The following is an 18,973-nucleotide window of genomic DNA, read 5'->3' as shown; positions in this document are numbered from 1 at the left end:
CCAGGCGCCCCGCATGTGTGTTTCTAACCAGCCTTGAAGGTAATTTTGATCAGCCAGGTGACTATCATGCAAACAGTAGCTGCGGATTTATAACCTCACTAGTCCTGTTTGCTCATCACTGAGAAGCCGTCTAGTCTGGATATTATTCTTTCTGGGTGCTGACCACACCAACTTTACCTGCCACAGGTCACCCTGGCCATTGATTTTTTTCACTAATTCATCAAAAGGCATGGATCTAGACGCTGTGCATAAATGCAAAAGCGATTCAAACCTGGCACTTAAAATTAGTTGGAGATATGTGATATTGACACATATGATCATACAAAAAGGTTGATAAATGTAAGAGACATACAGATAAAATGTTTGGAATTTAGAGGCACATCAAATAATTCCCAGCTTTTTGTGCATGTGGGGAGGTGGTAGTCAAATACGATTACAGGAAAAGGTAACATCTGATCTGGGGCTTGAAGGATGGATAAGATTTGTGCATAAGGGGGTTGAGGGTGGGAAAGGGGGACTGGGCAGGGGGAACAAGAAGAAAGGCTGGGAGGTGGGCAAGGCCCATGCTTCTGGGGGTCATGGAAAGCCAACTTGACTGGAGCGTGGAAAGCATAAAAGGGGGGAAGGGGAGGAGGAAATGAGGTTGGCAAGGTGGGCGTGGGCCAACGCAAGGAGAGCCTTAGATTACATTCATTCAGCCCACTTGAGCTTTAACAAATACATGTGTAGCCACCGCCTACAATTAGGATTTACACCTTCTCTCTCACCCCCAAAATTTCCTTGTACCTCTTAGTCGTCAGCCCCTCTGATGTATATTTTCCAATACACCGAGCAATTAATTCTGACTCTCCTTTCCTGGAGATAGCATCACATTCCACAGGTTAAAGCTTCAGTCCAAAAGACTGTCCCCACCCCTCCCTGACTCCCCATTCAGGCCAATCACAAGTCCAACTTGCTATAAATCAGAGGTTCCCACAACCCTCGCCTCGGGTTCGATTAATTTGCTAGAGCAGCTCACAGAACTCAGAAAAAACATTTATGGACTTTTACCAGTTCCTTATAAAGGTATTATAAAGGATCCTGACGAACAGCCAGCTGAAGAGGAACATAGTGTGAGGTCCCAGGCCCTGGTAACCACTGCTCTGTTTTCTATCCCTGTAGTGTTGCCTTTTCCAGAATGTCGTATAAATGGAATCATATAGTAGTAGCCTTTTGAGTTTGGCTTCTTTCACTTAGCATAATGAATTTATAATTCATCCATTTTTTTTTTGCATGTCATTCAGTACATGGACATACCACAGCTTACCCACTCACCACCGAAGGACAGGCAGGTTATTTCAAATTTTCACTATTATGAACCAAGCCTATGAACCAAGCTGTTATAAACATTCATATTACAAACGTTTGTGTGAACACAAGTCTTCATTTCTCTTGGATAAATGCTGAAGAGTGAGATTACTGAGTCTAAGTGCAGGTTTAATTTTATAAGAAATGACTACGCTGTTTTGCAAAGCATCTGTACCATTTTGCATTTCCACAAGCAAAGAATGAGAGAGTTCCAGATTCTCCAAATCCTTGCTAGCACTTGATACTGTTTTATTTTATTTTGTTTTGTTTTGTTTTGTTTTGTTTTATTTCCTAGCCATTCTTCTAGGTGTGTAGTAATATCTCTTACTGGTTTCCATTTGCATTTACTTAATGACTAATGATGTTGAGTGTCTTTTCATGTGCTGTTTTGCGATTCTGAGACTATCTTCTTTGGCAAAGTGTTGAAATCTTTGGCCATTTTTAATTGAGTTGTATGTTTTGAGTTGGGTGAGTTCTTTATAAATGCAGGAATCAAGCCCTTTATCAGTTTTGTGTTTTGCAGATGCTTTTCTTCCAATCTGTGGCTTGTCTTTTCATTTTCTTGATAATGTCTTTTGAAGAGCAAAAGTTTCAAATTGTGGTGAAGTCTAACTTATCAGGTTTTTTGTTTTTTGTTTTTAATTTATCTTATGGATCATGCTTTTGGTGTTGTATCTAAGAAATCTTTGCTGAACTCAAGATCACAAAGATTTTCTCCTCTTTTCCTCTAGTGCTTTTCTAGTTCTACTTAGGTTTCATATTTAGGTTGATGATTCATCTTTAACATTTATTATGCGCCAGACCCTGGGCCCAGACCTGGGGGATCACAGAGGCATGAGAACGAGTCCTTTGCTCAAGCATCATCTAGGCTGGGGAGTTGGAGGGTGGGAGACAAGTCACTGCGCTGGGGAAGCAGGACTATTTCCCGGACAAGGGGCCGGAAGCTGGGTTTTACAAGGACTGTAGGAGTTGGGCTGAGAGTGGGAATCAGGGGTGGGAAGCCCACTGTTCTGGGCATGGACTGGCCTTGGGGAGGCCTGGAGACTAGATGATCCGCAGCTGCCCGTCATCGGCTGCGCTGGGTCTGAGCACGAGGCCCCTGGAAGGAGTGGGCAGAGCACAAAATGTGCCTCACCCTGAAACAAAGAGAAGGTTGGGGGCGGCATTACCACATGGCTCGTGCTATGTTTTTTGAGGGACAGGGGACCGTCTTTCTTCACTGAAAGTCACTCGGATCCAACTGTATCACAAAGCCCATCCTTAGGGGGAAGCGGCGGCAGCGTTCCCTAGTTGTCTCCAGCTCTCGCCCTAGGGACAGAGCCATCGCTGTGTTGCTGTTCCGTGCAGGTTTTCTCCTGAGCACCGTGCAAGGGACACGTAATGACAAGGTAATCCCAGGAGCAGCCTGCAACATTATCCCTCATATTCGCGGCTCTTGTGTATATTGAAAACACAGAACCAGAAGCGTGTCATGCTGGGGGAAGAGAGAGCATATTCCAGGCATTGAATAAATTAACCCTGCAAAGTGCAGCAGTGGCTTTCATTAGCCCACTGGCATTACAGGAAAATAGCTGAAGCCCGTGGGTTAGAAAAGAATATTTCAGGGTGCCTGGGTGGCTCAGTTGGTTAAGCGACTGCCTTCGGCTCAGGTCATGATCCTGGAGTCCCGGGATCAAGTCCCGCATCGGGCTCTCTGCTCGGCAGGGAGTCTGCTTCTCCCTCTGACCCTCCTCCCTCTCATGCTCTCTGTCTCTCATTCTCTCTGTCTCAAATAAATAAATAAAATCTTTAAAAAAAAAAAAAAAAGAAAGAAAAGAAAAGAATATTTCAGGAATGCGAAAACAAGAAATCAGCTGCATTCAGTGATTTAGCTTAATCCAGTAACAATAAGGAAGTCCAGCGGAATGACAGCCTGTGCGAAGAGGGGGTGTCCACCGGGACTCGCAGGCAACCGGGGTGGCGGTGTAGGCAAGAGTTAGCTCTCTGCCCCTTCTGAAACTATGCAGGCGCCAGCAAACTCCTATCTTTCCCTCATTTCTTTCCGGTGGTCCCAGGAGTGAACCCAGACTGCTAACAGGCTCAGCTGCTGCCAAGCCTCTCCCATCTCCCCCGCCCCAGGACAGGGCAATCTCCCCGAAGCTTGCTGCCCGCAAGGCCTCGCTGCCTGCCATCCTCCGGACACCTCGCCACGGCTCCCGGGGCCACACTGTTCCCCCTCTGCCACTACCACTGGTCCCTGCCACCACCGTGGGGTTTTTTTTGTAGCTGGGAGGTGCCAGACAGCCAAGATTTCGGTGTGTCCCCAGAGACTCCATATAGTGGCAGACCTCAGAATTTCAGTGTTGTTATGATGGTCCAATTCCTGCCCGTCTCCCTCATCCCCAGAGATTCTTCCGTTGCTCAGACAGACAGCCAGGGCACGACCCCCCACCCCAGCCTCCTGACATGCCACCCCTGCTGGGCCACAGCCCTCCGCGTGGTTGCGATCCAGTTGAGACCCTGCTCCTCTGAGCTCTGCAAGCTCTCATGACTTAGGGCTACCTTTTCGGAATAAAGTCATCATCGTAGAAGATCCACTTCTACCTGATGGGTGTCTTTGGCGAGTCTGTCAGCAACCGTAAGACTCTGAAGGTACCACATCAGAGGAGAAGGCCACCATCGTTGAGCAAGAAGCAAGAGAGAAACCAGATCCTGTCTTATTTTTTTCCCCTCTATATATAGTCTTTACTTTGCCAAGCTCAAAATTTTACTTCGGTTTTTGAATTGGTTGTCTTCCCCCCTCCCCGCCAAACGCAAATACACGCTGACGGCTTGGGCCCTTGTCAGGTGGACCCCTCCCTTTGTCTCCTGAGGGCACCCCGTCTCTGACGGGAGATGCAGATGAGTGAAGAGAAATGAGTAGAGGTGAACACACATCTTCGAGGGGGAAGAGGAATTCAGTATTCATGATAAAGCACTGGAGGGGAAACGAGCCCTTTGAGGAAGTCCCATTGCGTAACTCATGGACCTTGCTGGCTGGAGAGCTTGCTCCCGCCATGATGGACAGTGACGGGGAGGAAGAGCTACCCCCAGCACTCTCGCCTCTCAGTCAGAAGTGGGGTGTGGGTGGGATTCCTCTGCCACAACTCTTGAATTGGTAAGCCACTTTCTTAGCAAGGGGCCCCGTGAGATGACCCTCTGTGGTTTCTCTTGTTGAGTGGCATTTGTAATATACACTGTGGTGCATGGAGGCGGTCTCTCCAGACTTTGTAGAGCTGGTGCTGGCTCCTTCCTGGCTTATGTTTTTCTCTGGTGGAAAGCCAGCAGGGCTAAAGAGGGGGCAGCGGATGCGGTGAGAGGGCCCAGCTTTCTACCTGTGGACGGAGGCTGTTGTCGCGGAAGTTCCCTGCTTCGCAGCTATGCTCAGCCTTGCTGGGGGGAGGCTTTGTGCCCTCCCTCCTGGGTCGTGGTAGTGCAGGTGCACTGAAGTGTGTTGGTGGAGGGCACAGGGGTTCTGCTGGGTGGGTGGGGCAGCGTGCCCTGCCGCTTGCATTGTTCCTAGAGGAAGTAGAACAAAATGAGTCAGAACTGGTCTGCCTGTTGCCTTGGGAACTGTGTCCCTGACATCACTAGGTTTTGCCCCTTGTCCCACCCGCCTGAGGGGCCCCATTCAGGAACAAAGACACAAAAAAGGTTGGATAAAAGACAAGATACCTAGACTTGATCCTTTAAATTATTGGGTCCCTAAGTCTGTGGTTACCGTCAGCTACCACTAAGCATCTAACATAATTTCATTTATTTTTATGTTTCAATTAAAACATCTGAAATCTCTCCTTTTTTTTTTTTTAAAGATTTTATTTATTTATTTGACAGAGAGAGACACAGCGAGAGAGGGAACACAAGCAGAGGGAGTGGGAGAGGGAGAAGCAGGCTTCCCGCCGAGCAGGGAGCCCGATGCGGGGCTCGATCCCAGGACCCTGGGATCATGACCTGAGCCAAAGGCAGACGCTTAACGACTGAGCCACCCAGGCGCCCCAAGACATCTGAAATCTTAAACCATACAAATGGAAAGTATTATTTATTTATTACTGTAAAACTAGGATGCATACCAAAAATTTTAAAGGCCACCCTTCAGGAATAAGTCCAGGAAATGAGAGGAAGCAGTAGGTGACTTTAGAGATTTGGTATTGAATGGTTTTAGGAACTATTTCTCAAGCATGTTATAAGTGATTGAGATGAATTTTTATAATGCTAATTCTTTTTTTTTTTTAAAGATTTTATTTATTTATTTGAGAGAGAGAGAAAGCATGAGGTGGGGAGGGTCAGAGGGAGAAGCAGACTCCTCGCTGAGCAAGGAGCCCGATGCGGAACTCGATCCCGGGACTCCAGCATCATGACCTGAGCCGAAGGCAGTTGCTTAACCAACTGAGCCACCCAGGCGCCCAATGCTAATTCTTATACAGCAACATGAATATTATTTCTGAGGTAGAAGGGCACTACCGCTGTGCCAATGGGGTTCCCAACCTGGAAGCTATTTTGGGATTAGATTTGTTTCCCACCTGTTTAAAGACATGTATAAGACTCATGAATAAGGAAAAAGACTGTCATTGCTTTATAATTCTGTCTTGCATTTGCCCATGAATTCAGCATGTACTCAGTGAATGATACCCATTTTCAGGGCCTCGCCCTGCCTAATGAGGGAGGGGCAGGGAGACACCAGCACACGTTTCTTCGATGAAAGGCAGAAACTAAATATGCATTAGCGAATATTTGTTGAGCACCAACTACATGCCCCCCCGCCCCAGTGTAAATGCCGCAAACACCGTGATGAGCAAGGATGGTAAGGCCCTGCTGTCACCGAGCTTCTGTGGTGGCAGAGGGAGGTAGATGATCAAGGACTGTGATAGTCTTAATTTGGTGATGAAGGCTCTGAATAAATGAGCAGGGGGTTGCGGCATGGAGTGGGAGAGCTACTGGAGAGAAGGGAAGGAAAACCCCTCCCAAGAGAGAGTGCTCTTGAGCAGAGACCAACTGAGGGGAAGGGAGCCCACTATGTGAAGAGTTGGGGAAACCGTCCAGGCGGAGGGAACAGAGAGTGCAAAGCTCTTCGTTGGGAACTAGCGGGTCATGTTCAAGGAGCTGGAAGCCAGGGGCGCCTGGGTGGCTCAGTCGTTGAGCGTCTGCCTTCCCCTTGGGTCATGATCCCAGAGTCCTGGGATCGAGCCCCACATCGGGCTCCCTGCTCAGCGGGAAGCCTGCTTCTCCCTCTCCCACTCCCCCTGCTTGTGTTCCCTCTCTTGCTGTGTCTCTGTCAAGTAAATAAATAAAATCTTTAAAAAAAAAAAAAAAAAAAAGGAGCTGGAAGCCAGCCGTGGGACAGAGCAGGGCAGAGCTTCCTGACTGAGGTGGGCCGGGCCTGGTGGCCAAGAGACCGGCTGGGGTTTGCTGTTGTAGCCTCCAGGTGAGAGACCAGGACAGGATATGGGAGTGCCGGAAGACAGCAGCAGGGTTTTCTGCAGGTTTAGAAAGGGGATAGAACATTCATAGAGGGAGGTCTCAAGGTGAACGCCCCACGATGAGAACCGTGAGCCCACTGGCCAGGTGGAGAAGATCAGGGTAAATAGAGAGGGGGGCTTGGCCAAGCCCCACTGGGCGGTCCCTTAAATTGGACCAAAGAGGAGCTGTGAGCCCAGGCTTGGGTGCCCGGCCCAAAGTGGCACAGCCTGGATCGGCATTGGTGAAGTTAGCAGGCTTCTCAGCCTCACTTGTCACCGACTGGACAGCGTGGGTGACACCAGGTGCCCCAGGACAGTCAGGAGCACTAAAGAAGTTCATCTCTGGCGATGGCTGATTGTCGTGCCTGGCACATGGTCAGCGTTGATAGAGGTTAGCTTAAAAATAAGTCAAGACCAAGGGTTTGGAGCAGGAAGTGGCGATCGCAGATGATGACAGACTTTGGGAAGTCTGTTAGGAGTCCGGGAATGAGCTTCGGGAGGAACTTTCCCCAGGGAAGTCCGTGTTGGAGAGAAAGGCAGGCCTCCTACAGGAAATGTGGCGGGAGTTCCAGCCCCCAGCCCGGGCCGCTGTGGGCTAGAGAAAGGGGAGCCCCAGGGAGGAGCCCATGATGCCACTGAGGTTTCGGGTCTGGGAGAGCCAGCCAAAGGCTGTGCCGATAATAGAAATGGGGAAGTCGGGGGGCGGGGCTGGCTAGTCAGGGTCTGTGCTGTGCGCTGTGCCGGGGTCAGCCAAGCTCAGGCTAATGCCAGGAGGCTGCCCCCTGGGAAGGGCTCACGAGCCAGCTGCATAGCAGGTAAGTCAGCAGACAAGTCTCAGAGCCCTTGTGAGGCCCCCTGGACTGGGAGAAGTTTCGAGAGGGGGAGATACTTGAGTTCACTTCAGAAGGTGGCATTGAAGTGGGCCAGGCCAAGGGGGGACACGACCGGTGTCTGGCGCTTCCTCTGTTTGCCCCCCACATCTGCTCTCGGTCTCTCTCCTCCAAGGAGAGCAGTGAGCAACAGACTGCAGAGAGTGCAGGAAGATGAGTTTGAGGCATTTTTTCCCCCAGCCCCCTGCTAAATGAGTCTCCATGGGTTGGTTGTGTTTCTCTACTGAAGGCCACAGTTTCTTTCTTTCGGTCTCTCTGGGTTCCAACTGCTTCCTCCTCTGAGTCCTGAAGGCCTGGAGGGTGAGAACGGTCCTAGCTCCGGGATTCTGCACCTCCCCTTGTTGCTCCTCCAAATCCTGCCCACACCCTTGAAAACGGTTCCCTTCTGAGCTCTCCTCAGTGGCCCAGCCGCTGTCCCAGCCAGGGTCCAGAACTGGGACCAAGTAAATAACATAGCTCAAGGTGTTTCCACCTAAATATATTGGAAAGTCTCCAGTTCCCTCCTACACTCTTGTTTTTGTTTTTCTTACCACATTTTAAAAAAATTGTGGAAAATACACATAATGCAAAAATTTACCATCACAACCATTTTTAAGTGTACAATTCCATGGCATTATGCACTGTTCAACCACAGAACTGTATTCACCTTATAAAACTGGAATTCTAACCCCCATGCCACCCTCCCCCCAGCCTTTGGCAGCCACCATTTTGCTTTCTGTCTCTATGAATTTGACTACTTTATATAAGTGGAATCATACATATGGTATTTTGTGAAATACCATAAATACCATACCAAAAGCCAGTGAAACTGGCTTGTTTCACTTAGCATAATGTCCCCAAGGTTCATCTGTGTTGTGCCATTTCTTTCTTTTTAAGGCTGACTCATATTCCACTGGATTCATATACCACATTTTGTTTATCCACTCATCCAGCAGTAGATACTTGGGTTACTTCTGTCTTTTGGCTATGGTGAATAATGCTAAGAACATGGAGGTAAAGTATCTTTTTGAGACTCTGCTTTCAGTTATTGGGGAATATACCCAGAAGTTGGCTTACCACATATGATAATTCTATTTTTTTTGTTTTTTGAGGAACTGCCATACTGTTTTCGATAGCGGGTGCACCATTTTGCATTCCCAGCAATAGCACACAAGCGTTCCAGTTTCTCCACATCCTCACCAACCCTTGTTATTTTGTGTTTGTTGTTGTTGTTGTGTATAGTAGCCATCCTGGTGGGTTGGATGTGGTATCTCATTGTGGTTTTAATTTCCATTTCCCTAATGATTAGTCATGTGTTACAGCTTTTCATGTACTTATTGGCCATGTGTATATCTTCTTTGGAGAAATGTCTGTTCAGGTTCTTCGTCCATTTTAAATCATGTTTGCTTTTGTTGAGTTGTAGGAGTTCTTTTTACATTCTGGATATTAACCATTTCTTCATCTGCCCAGGCTGCCATAACAAAATACCACAGACTAAGTGGCTTAAACCACAGACGTTTATTTCTCACAGTTGGGGAGACTGGGAAGTCCAAGACCAGGGTGCTGGCTGATTGAGTTCTTTCTGAGGACTCTTTCCTGGCTCATAGATGGTTGCCTTCTTACTATGTCCTCATAAGACCTCTCGTCGGTTTCAAGTCCAACAATCCTATCAAATTAGGATCCCACCCTTATGACCTCATTTAATTTTAATTTATCTCCTAAAAGCCCTGTCTCCAAATACAATAACATTGGGGGCTAGAGTTTCAACAAACGAATATAGGGTATGTGGGGGACATCGTTCATTCAGTCCATAGCAGACCCCTTACCAGATAAATGATTTGCAGGTATCTTCTCCCATTCCATGAGTTGCTTTTGTGCTCTGTTGATTGTGTCCTTTGATGCACAAAAGTCTTTAATTTTGATGTAGTCCTATTTATTTTTTTCTTTTGTTGCCTGTGCTTTGGGTATCATATCCAAGAATCCATTGTCAAACCCAATACCACAAAGCTTTTCCCCTATGTTTTCTTCTAAGCGTTTTACAATTTTAATGCTTGCATTTAGGTCTTTGATCCACTTTTGAGTTAACTTTTGTTTATGGCACAAGGTAAGGATCCAAATTCGTTATTTTGAATGTGGATATCCAGTTTTCCCAGTACCATCTGTTGAAAAGACTGCCCTTCCCTATTGAATGGTTCTGGCACTGCATTCTAGTTTTTATTCTTTGTTACCCTTCGATAGCTCTTTTTTAAACTATTTCTATAGAAAGAGCTCTTGAAGTATTTCATTTCCATCTCCTTTTCTCCTGCCTTGGCTCATGCACTTTTAATTCTTTGATGTGAAGCCACATTATAGGTAAGGAAATAACTACTAATTAGTGGCCATCCACTGCTTGGGATGTTGCCTTCTTGGTTCAGCTTTGGAGACAGCAGGATGGCCCCGGGCAGTGATTCTGAGCTCTTGCTGGTCTTAATATAGCTCCCAGATTATAGCCTCTTTCTCGGGTCTGCATTTCATATTCAGTGACCCAACTCCTCTATTTCATATCCCAGATTACACCCCATTTGCTGTGGATCTCTGCCTTGTGGCAGCATTTCATGGTTTCTACAAGTTCTTACTTCATTTTTGAAGGGGGTTGTTTGTTTGTTTGTTTGTTTTTCAGGTTTGAGATGGTGTGGTTAGCGATGTACAAATGTTCTTTTCTGTTTAGATTTTGTTTTATCACTTCTTGTTTCTTGTTTCCTTTAAATGACTTCTGCTGATGAGATAAATTTTAGTTTGCCATTTTTCTTCTGATATCGAGTGGAGATCTGTTCTTTTCCTTATTTACCGGGAAGGAATCTAAGGCAAATGGGATGAGTTCTCATCTCAAGATCACAGGAAATAATAAACTTGGAAGCGTTTCCTGTGGCCTCCAGCTGAAGCCTGGGATTCCCTCGGCTGCTCCCAAAACAGAGTCTCAGCATTAACATTCCAGTGTTGGATGGGAAAAGAACCAGGTGCCTGTCTAAGAACTAGCATCCAAGAACTCTGGTTCTTCCTCTAGATCTGAGTTTCTCAACCTTGACTGCTGACATTTAGGCTAGACACTTCATTATTGGGGCCACCCTTTGGATTGTAGGATGTCTAGCAGCATCTCTAGGTCTACCCAGTAGCACACCCCAAGTTGTGACAACCAACACTGTGTCCATACACTGCCAAAGGCCCCCGGTGGCAGAACCACCCAGCCCAGTTTGCGACCTACGCAAGAGCAGGAGGAGGTCAAGAGCAAACTCAGCACATGCTCTGAAAAGCTCAAGCTACGTATTTTCAGCATGTTCACTTATGTTCTGTTTCCTGCCGAGTCCCCTGGTGATTGAGCTATGTGAACATTCATATTTTGTTAGTTCTCAGACTTGAATGCCTTAGCTTTCCGCTTCCTAGTGCTTATTGTACTAGTAGTCAAGACCTCAGTGCCTCTCCCACTCTCAGACCCTCATTATTTCACGATTGTCCAGAATGGGTTCCCCGTCGCCCTTCTGTTCTCTTGCCTTAAAAAGGTCATAAGTTTGAGGCCCCCCAAACAACCCTTCCAACACAGGTTCCGAGGGCAGCGATGAAGGAGCAGAGGAACATGATTCGAGGAGGCAAGAGACATGTGCATGGGCTCTGATGTTCCCCCAGGACCAGACACCTAATCATATTCCTAAAATAGCAGTTACCACTGCCCTCCCTCCTCCCCTCCCTACCTCTCTCTCATTTCTTTTCTACTTTATGCCATATAATTTATGAGTTACGGTTTAAATATAAGTCTTACTCTCTTCTGGAAAGAAAAGAAGCTTGGTAAGAAAATAAAATGTTTGGACTGCTTTTGCTGCATCCCAAAGATTTTGAATAGCTGTGTTTTCATTTTCATTGGTTTCCATGAATTTTTTTAATTCTTCTTTAATTTCCTGGTTGACCCATTCATTCTTTAGTAGGATGCTCTTTAGCCTCCGTGTATTTGAGTTCTTTCTGACTTTCCTCTTGTGATTGAGTTCTAGTTTCAAAGCAATGTGGTCTGAAAATAGGCAGGGAATGATCCCAATCTTTTGGTACTGGTTGAGACCTGATTTGGGACCTAGGATGTGATCTATTCTGGGGAATGTTCCATGGGCACTAGAGAAGAATGTGTATTCTGTTGCTTTGGGATAGAATGTTCTGAATATATCTGTGAAGTCCATTTGGTCCAGTGTGTTATTTAAAGTCTTTATTTCCTTGTTGATCTTTTGCTTAGATGATCTGTCCATTTCAGTGAGGGGGGTGTTAAAGTCCCCCACTATTACTGTATTGTTGTCGATGTGTTTCTTTGCTTTTGTTATTAATTGCCTTATATAATTGGCTGCTCCCATGTTAGGGGCATAGATATTTACCATTGTTAGATCTTCTTGTTGGATAGACCTTTAAGTAGGATATAGTGTCCTTCCTCATCTCTTATTACAGTCTTTGGTTTAAAATCTAATTTGTCTGATATAAGGACTGCCACCCCAGCTTTCTTTTGGTGTCCATTAGCCTGGTAAATGTTTTCGACCCCTCCACTTTCAATCTGGGGGTGCCTTTGGGTCTAAAATGAGTCTCTTGCAGACAGCGTATCGATGGGTCTTGTTTTTTTATCCAATCTGATAGCCTGTGTCTTTTGATTGGGGCATTTAGCCCATTTACATTCAGGGTAACTATTGAAAGATATTAATTTAGTGCCACTGTATTGCCTGTAAGGTGACTGTTACTGTATATTGTCTGTGTTCCTTTCTGGTCTATGTTGCTTTTAGGGTCTCTCTTTGCTTAGAGGACCCGTTTCAATATTTCTTGTAGGGCTGGTTTTGTGTTTGCAAATTCCTTTAGTTTTTGTTTGTCCTGGAAGCTTTTTATCTCTCCTTCTATTTTCTTTTTTTTTAAAGATTTTATTTATTTATTTGACAGAGAGAGACACAGCGAGAGAGGGAACACAAGCAGGGGGAGTGGGAGAGGGAGGAGCAGGCTCCCCGCTGAGCAGAGAGCCCGATGCGGGGCTCGATCCCAGGACCCTGGGATCATGACCTGAGCCGAAGGCAGACGCTTAACGACTGAGCCACCCAGGCGCCCCATCTCCTTCTATTTTCAATGGCAGCCTAGCTTGATATAGTATTCTTGGCTGCATTTTTTTTTAAGATTTTATTTTTATTTATTTATTTGAGAGAGAGAGTACAAGCTGGGGAGAGAGGCAGAGGGAGAGAGAAGCAGGCTCCCCACTGAGCAGGGAGCCTGATGTGGGGCTTGATCCCAGGACCCTGGGATCATGACCTGAGCTGAAGGCAGACACTTAACCGATTGAGCCACCCAGGTGCCCCTAGGCTGCGTATTTTTCTCATTTAGTGCTCTGAATATATCTTGATATTTGCAATGACGTGTATGGAACTGGAGGGTGTTATGCTGAGTGAAATAAGTCAATCAGAGAAAGACATCTATCATATGACCTCACTGATATGAGGAATTCTTAATCTCAGGAAACAAACTGAGGGTTGCTGGAGTGGTGGAGGGTGGGAGGGATGGGGTGGCTGGGTGACAGACATTGGGGAGGGTGTGTGCTATGGTGAGTGCTATGAATTGTGCAAGACTGTTGAATCACAGATCTGTACCTCTGAAACAAATAATGCAATATATGTTAAGAAAAAAAAAAGAAGAAGAAGAAGAAGGTAGCAGGAGGGGAAGAATGAAGGGGGGGAAATCAGAGGGGTAGACGAACCATGAGAAACGATGGACTCTGAAAAACAAACTGAGGGTTCTAGAGGGGAGGGGGGGTGGGAGGATGGGTTAGCCTGGTGATGGGTATTGAGGAGGGCACGTTCTGCATGGAGCACTGGGTGTTATATGAAAACAATGAATCATGGAGCACTACATCAAAAACTAATGATGTCATGTATGGTGATTAACATAACATAATAATAAAAAAAGAATATAGTCAGTGGTATTTTGATAATGTTTAATAATTTAATAATGGTAATTTAATGAAATTGTGTATAGAGTTGTCAAATCACTCTGCTGTACACCTAAAACTAATGTAACACTGTGTCGAATATACCTCAATAAAAAAACTAAGAAATAAAAAGTAAAATAAAATGTTCGGAAAATTTTAAAAAGATACCCCTGGGAAGGCCCTCTTCCCGCCCATGCGGGGGTGGGTTCCTAGAACTAGTTGTAATTCCTTCATCAACTTGATCCTTTGAGATGGTTTAGGAGGATTTGCAGAAATGAAGGAATTAACAATACAAATCTTTTTTTTTTTTTTTAATTTCTTGTACTTGGCCAGAGCCCCTCTATTTATTTTCTGTAACTAATCACATCCATAAGGAAATTATTATTCACCCAGTATTCACACCTGTGTCCTCAGTAGCTAGGCTGTATTAAGGTTGGGGCCGATTTTCAGGATGGGAATGTGTCGGCTCTCAGTGTTTATTTTCCTCTCTACTCACCCTCTTTCATGTTTCCGCAAGAAAATAGGCTGCTCTGTTTACAGGAGGAGCCCTTTCCTTAAATCAGGTATGTCTGGCTCCTGCCACTGAAATTGGTCTAATGGGTCCGTTGCTGTGTATTGTTGAGATTATGAAGCGGAGTGGCCCTCCAGCGAACACAATGAACAGTGTTTGTAGGAAAGGCAGCTGATACCGGTTGAGTGCCTTTTATGTGCCTGGCCCTCGGTATCCATGTTTTCTTTCCATCGGCACTAATAACTCCACTTAATAAAGTGTTGAGAATCATGATGTGGGAAAAGCATGCCCGAGTTCACACAGCAAACAGGGATGCTGCGTTTGGACCAGGAGCGTTGGATCCAAAAGCCTTCCTGCTCTCCCAGGGGAGCAAAGACGAGTCACAGAGGCCTTATCTATCCCTGGTGTGTAAGGGCCAATGACAGCTGGTTTGAATCCTGGCTCCATCATAAACTCTGTGATTTGGGCAAGTCGCTTAACCCTCCTGAGCCAAAGTTTCCCCATCAGTAAAGTGGGGGTGATACTTACCTCCTAGGGTTATGGTGAGGATTTACCCATGAGGAGCTCTTAGCAGAGTTACTCTCACACACTGTAATGATCTGGTTCCCTGTGTCAGAAGTGGGGTGCACGAAAGTCTGCAGCAATCTGGGCGTGGAGCCTATGGGCACCTGCTCCCCTTCCGGCAGGAGGCCTTCCTGGAAGTGGGTAGAGGGCTGGGCCAAAGCCGGCCAAGCACTGCCGATGGACAGCTCTGAGCATAAACCTTTCTGGTCTGTTCCAGAAGAGCCCAGAGCCGGGTATGGGCAGAGCAAGGGAAAAGAGGCAGTCTCCAGACAACTTGGAGAACACTGGGAAGACACTGGTAGAGGCTGGCGGTGAGGGCTGGGGCGAGGTTTAGTAATGTCCTAAGCCATGAGAAGGGGGAGCAGGGTGCAAAGCTAGTGTTCGGTCTGACTGGAGCGTTTTCCTCACACACCAGCTCTCATCCTCTTATCCATCCCTGGGAAGCTGCACTGATCCTGTGGAGCCCGATACTGCTCCGGGTGTCCCATCCCTACCTATAGGGTTCTCTTCCGGGTGCACATGAGTGGGACATTAATTATCGCATTTCTGTATATTTCGAATTTGGAAAGAAGGTGGCATTTGAAGGGAAGAATCTGGCTGGTGGATGGGTCCAAAATAGAAGGCTTGGTCTGGGAAAAATGATGGGAAAAAAAGTAGAGGGAGCCAAGAAAGGATAGCATGGCAAACAGGAGGGATCCAGATGAGACACGCTCTCTGGTAATAATTTGATTGGGTTCACAAGTTTCTAGGAGGAATGATGCAAGTGAAGTAAGCCTGAGAATTTTGCCTCAGATCAAGTAACTCATCAGTCTTTGTCCAGGTGCACTGCCCAGAAGATTTGTTGGCCAGATTTGTTGCCAGAGATTAAGAGAGGAGTTTAGATCTTGAGTTTTGACCAAGAATCACCTTGGTCTTGGGCAGAATCACCTTATGTTTTCATAAAGTAAGCCCTGTAATAGTCATTTCGAACCAGTTATAATCATAACGTATAGGGATGCCTTGATTAAACAGATATTTTATTTGAGTCATCTTCATAAAGACAGACTGACATGTTCCAGGCTGGTTCTGTAGTAACTGGTAAAAGTAATCAGTCATGCTCTTCAAGAATTACTCAAGCCATGTCGGCTCATTTCTGTTGAGAGTCCCAGTAAGATGAGTTACTGTGTAGTTGCCAATCTAGGAATGCTCTCGTTGTTGCCATGGAAACCAGCATTAAGCATCGCAGGTCAAGAAAGAAAAGAAAAATAATTGGTGCTAAACCTCAGTAAAATACACAAGCAGTACTATGGAATTAAAAAAAAAAAAAATCATCATGATATCCGGCACCAAGCTGAGACTAATCAGGTTCAGCACTAAATCATAGAACTGAAATCATGGAGACGTTTTCTCAGAAACACTGGCGAGAAAACACGGCAAAGTCTTCACATACCTATCTTCACCTGTAGCTACGTCCCCATAGGGGCGGGTACAGCAGTGATGAGCTGCAGGTGGATTCTTGGACAGGTGTCACCGCCATGGAATCCCTGGAAGTAGGAAGAGGAGCTGGCTCGTCCTGGCTGAGAAGCGCTGTCAGTTGGGGATGGTGTCTTCCAGCCAGGAACAGAAGAGGTCACAGCCTGAGCTAGGCTGGGGAGGCAGCCTATTTTTTTTCCGATAGGTGCCTGGTGCCATCTACCCGGATGCAGGGAGGCTCTGGAGAGGGGGCCCAGAGCCGCTTGGCATCAGCTAGGATCCCTCCCTCGGGGACAGTTCATTAGACTTCCAGGTTCTATGAGCGTGGCCCCTGGAATTAGCTGTCTGTCACCTACTGGTGTTTTTTTTAAAGTGCATTTTTCTGGTTTGTTTCTTTGAAGGGATGCGGCATTACCTGGGGTTTTGGTATTCTGTTCACACCCTTGGTCACTGGAATACACAATGGCAGGGGCAGGGCTGGAGCTGAATGAGCCCCTAGAGAGCATTGACTCCCGTGTTGTTGCGCTATTGATAGAAGAAAACAGGCTCGGAGAGGTCCGGAGAGGGCAGGCCACTCCTCACTCGGGAATGAGAACCCTGACTGCTGATGGCAAGCCTCAGGCTGCCTTCCACACCTCTGGCTGCAGGCTGTCCCCTCCGGCCTTTAACTGCAGCCTGCTCCTTAGCACAGCTTTCTTTCATAAAACAGTTTAGTTTGGGGGGGCGCTTAACTCTGCCATACAATGTCAGGTCCGGCCAATTAAAATATGCTCCATTCATTTTTAAATGATACCCATTTTTGCTTGAAAGAAGGAAAAAGCTATGCTTCTGTGAAATCCGATTTTCAAGTAATTCATTTAGATCCATTTGAAAATTAGGTAGGTTGTGCCCTTGTCAACCCCGAAGCTGCAAGGCTTATGGACACAGAATGTCTTGACTCAAGCTGCCCTGTTTTAAGGGGATATGTATTTAGCATATGGCCATATAGTATAATAGCAGAGCATAATAATAGTATGTATTATACCATAGACTAATACAGTTATACCCTGAATAAGAAGGAGCCGACATTTGGCTGAAAAGTAATGTCAGAGCATCAATTATATCGCAGGTAAGTTTCACTAGTTTGGTAAAAGCCGACATGAATTGTACAAAGTAGCCTTCACGCGAAGGTGTCAGCTCCAGAGAATACTCACCGTGCAGCCCAAAGAGAAACCTTCGATCTCTGTGATAACCGTGGGAACGTGGAGATGGGGGAGAGCGCTGTGATGTTGCTCAGCATGTTCGAGTTGTGGACACATGTTTCTCTTTTCCGTCTTGTGCAGAAAGAGGGACTCACTAGGACAAACATGAGGAGCGCAGCCAAACCCTGGAATCCGGTCATCAAAGCGGGCGGCCATGGGACAGACCGTGCACGGCCCCTCCCTGCGGCCCCTTCGGGCATGAAGAGTTCGAAATCTTCCACCTCGCTGGCTTTTGAGTCCCGGCTCAGCAAGGTACAGACCGAAACACCCAGCACATGGCTGCTGGGCGCCCCCGGGAGCCCCGGGCGGGAGGACTGAAGAGGGCGGTAAGCAAGACTAGCAGCCTGTCGAGGTCAGGGAGGAGGCTCCCCGGAGGGTCCCAGGAGAACCAGCCCATCCTGACCCAAAGGAACAGAGCAAGGGCGGGGAGCAGGGGTGCTCTGGGCCTGAGAAAGGAAATGTGCAACATGCTTAACAGAGAAACTAAGATTCCCCTGCCCTGAATGATGTGGACTCTCCGGTTAGAGTTTTGCCCCCAGCACCCTAGCAGATGGGGGTCCGGATCACCAGTGATCGCCTCAATCCTGATCATGGAGTTGTCAATTCTCCATCTCGTCTTACTTGCCTGTCAGTAGCGTTAACATGATTGATTACACCCTCCGTCTAGGAGTACCTTCTCTCCGTTGTCTCCTCCCTCCCTGGCGGCACCTCGGGGTCTCCGCTGCTGGCTCCTGCTCATCCTCTGGGTTTCTAATGTCAGGTGGGCCCAGGGTGCAGTTTGGGGAGGTCTCACCTCGTTTCTAGCTGCTGTGTCACCCCCAAAGCCTCCCTTACTATCCTGAGATGAGATTCAGAGATCGTATAACCTGCCTACACACGTACTCTTGAAAAATCAATATAACATCCTAACTATAAAAGAAAAAGAAGAGGCAATCTGTGTTTAATTAAATAATCTGTATTTGCCCCTGCATGTGCTTGAGCGTGACTGCTGATAGACCTAAGGTGCTCCAAGGAGCACAAGGATGGGGCAGCTGTGTAGGAAGTACATTGTTTTTCCATGTAAAACCAAGGGATGCTCAAGGCTCAGATAATGACAAAAAGGTGCTCCCGCTCTGTGAATGTCTGCAGAACATGTGAGAGTTCTGTGGGATATGGGACAACGTCTGGGTTCCCCATCCTCCCACCCATTAAATACAAGTAGCACCTCCAATCAGGGGGATGACTAAACGTGGCCCACCCCGCCCAATTTCCAACAGGCTCCCTAAGTGAGGGTCAGCACTGGCCAGGTTGAGAAAAGTTGTTCTAGGTGTTAGTGTCTGTTCTCGTGAATTTTAATACTACAGTTGACACTTGAACATGGGTTTGAATTGCTTATTTTCTACAGTACAGTACTGTAAGTGTATTTTCTTAACATTTTCTTCTCTCTAGCTTACTTTACTACAGGAATACAGTATGTAATACAGATCACATACAAACTAGGTGTTAATCGACTGTTTACGTTACCCGTAAGCCTTCTGGTCAGTAGTAGGCTATGAATAAAGTTTTGG

The 18,973-nt window shown here is 46.7% G+C and overlaps 1 protein-coding gene across 2 annotated transcripts in view; it reads left to right on the top strand.

Moving 5' to 3' along the window:
• Nucleotides 1–17,525: 17,525 nt before the first annotated feature.
• The window catches only part of SPECC1 (sperm antigen with calponin homology and coiled-coil domains 1), a 189,112-nt gene continuing 187,664 nt past the window's right edge, over nucleotides 17,526–18,973 (top strand). Inside the window, exon 1 of one of the 2 annotated variants that reach the window (XM_021694717.2) lies at nucleotides 17,526–17,678. In XM_021694717.2, coding sequence (XP_021550392.1) covers nucleotides 17,532–17,678 — 147 coding nt within the window. In that variant the 5' untranslated portion in view covers nucleotides 17,526–17,531. The remainder of the gene's footprint in view (nucleotides 17,679–18,973) is intronic. The other variant, XM_021694719.1, reaches the window with a different exon arrangement.

Source organism: Neomonachus schauinslandi, chromosome 15, assembly GCF_002201575.2.
Source record: "Neomonachus schauinslandi chromosome 15, ASM220157v2, whole genome shotgun sequence".
NCBI classification, from domain to species: Eukaryota; Metazoa; Chordata; class Mammalia; order Carnivora; family Phocidae; genus Neomonachus; species Neomonachus schauinslandi.
The sequence above is the reverse complement of the archived record's forward strand: the minus strand, read 5'-3'. Positions and strand labels throughout refer to the sequence as shown.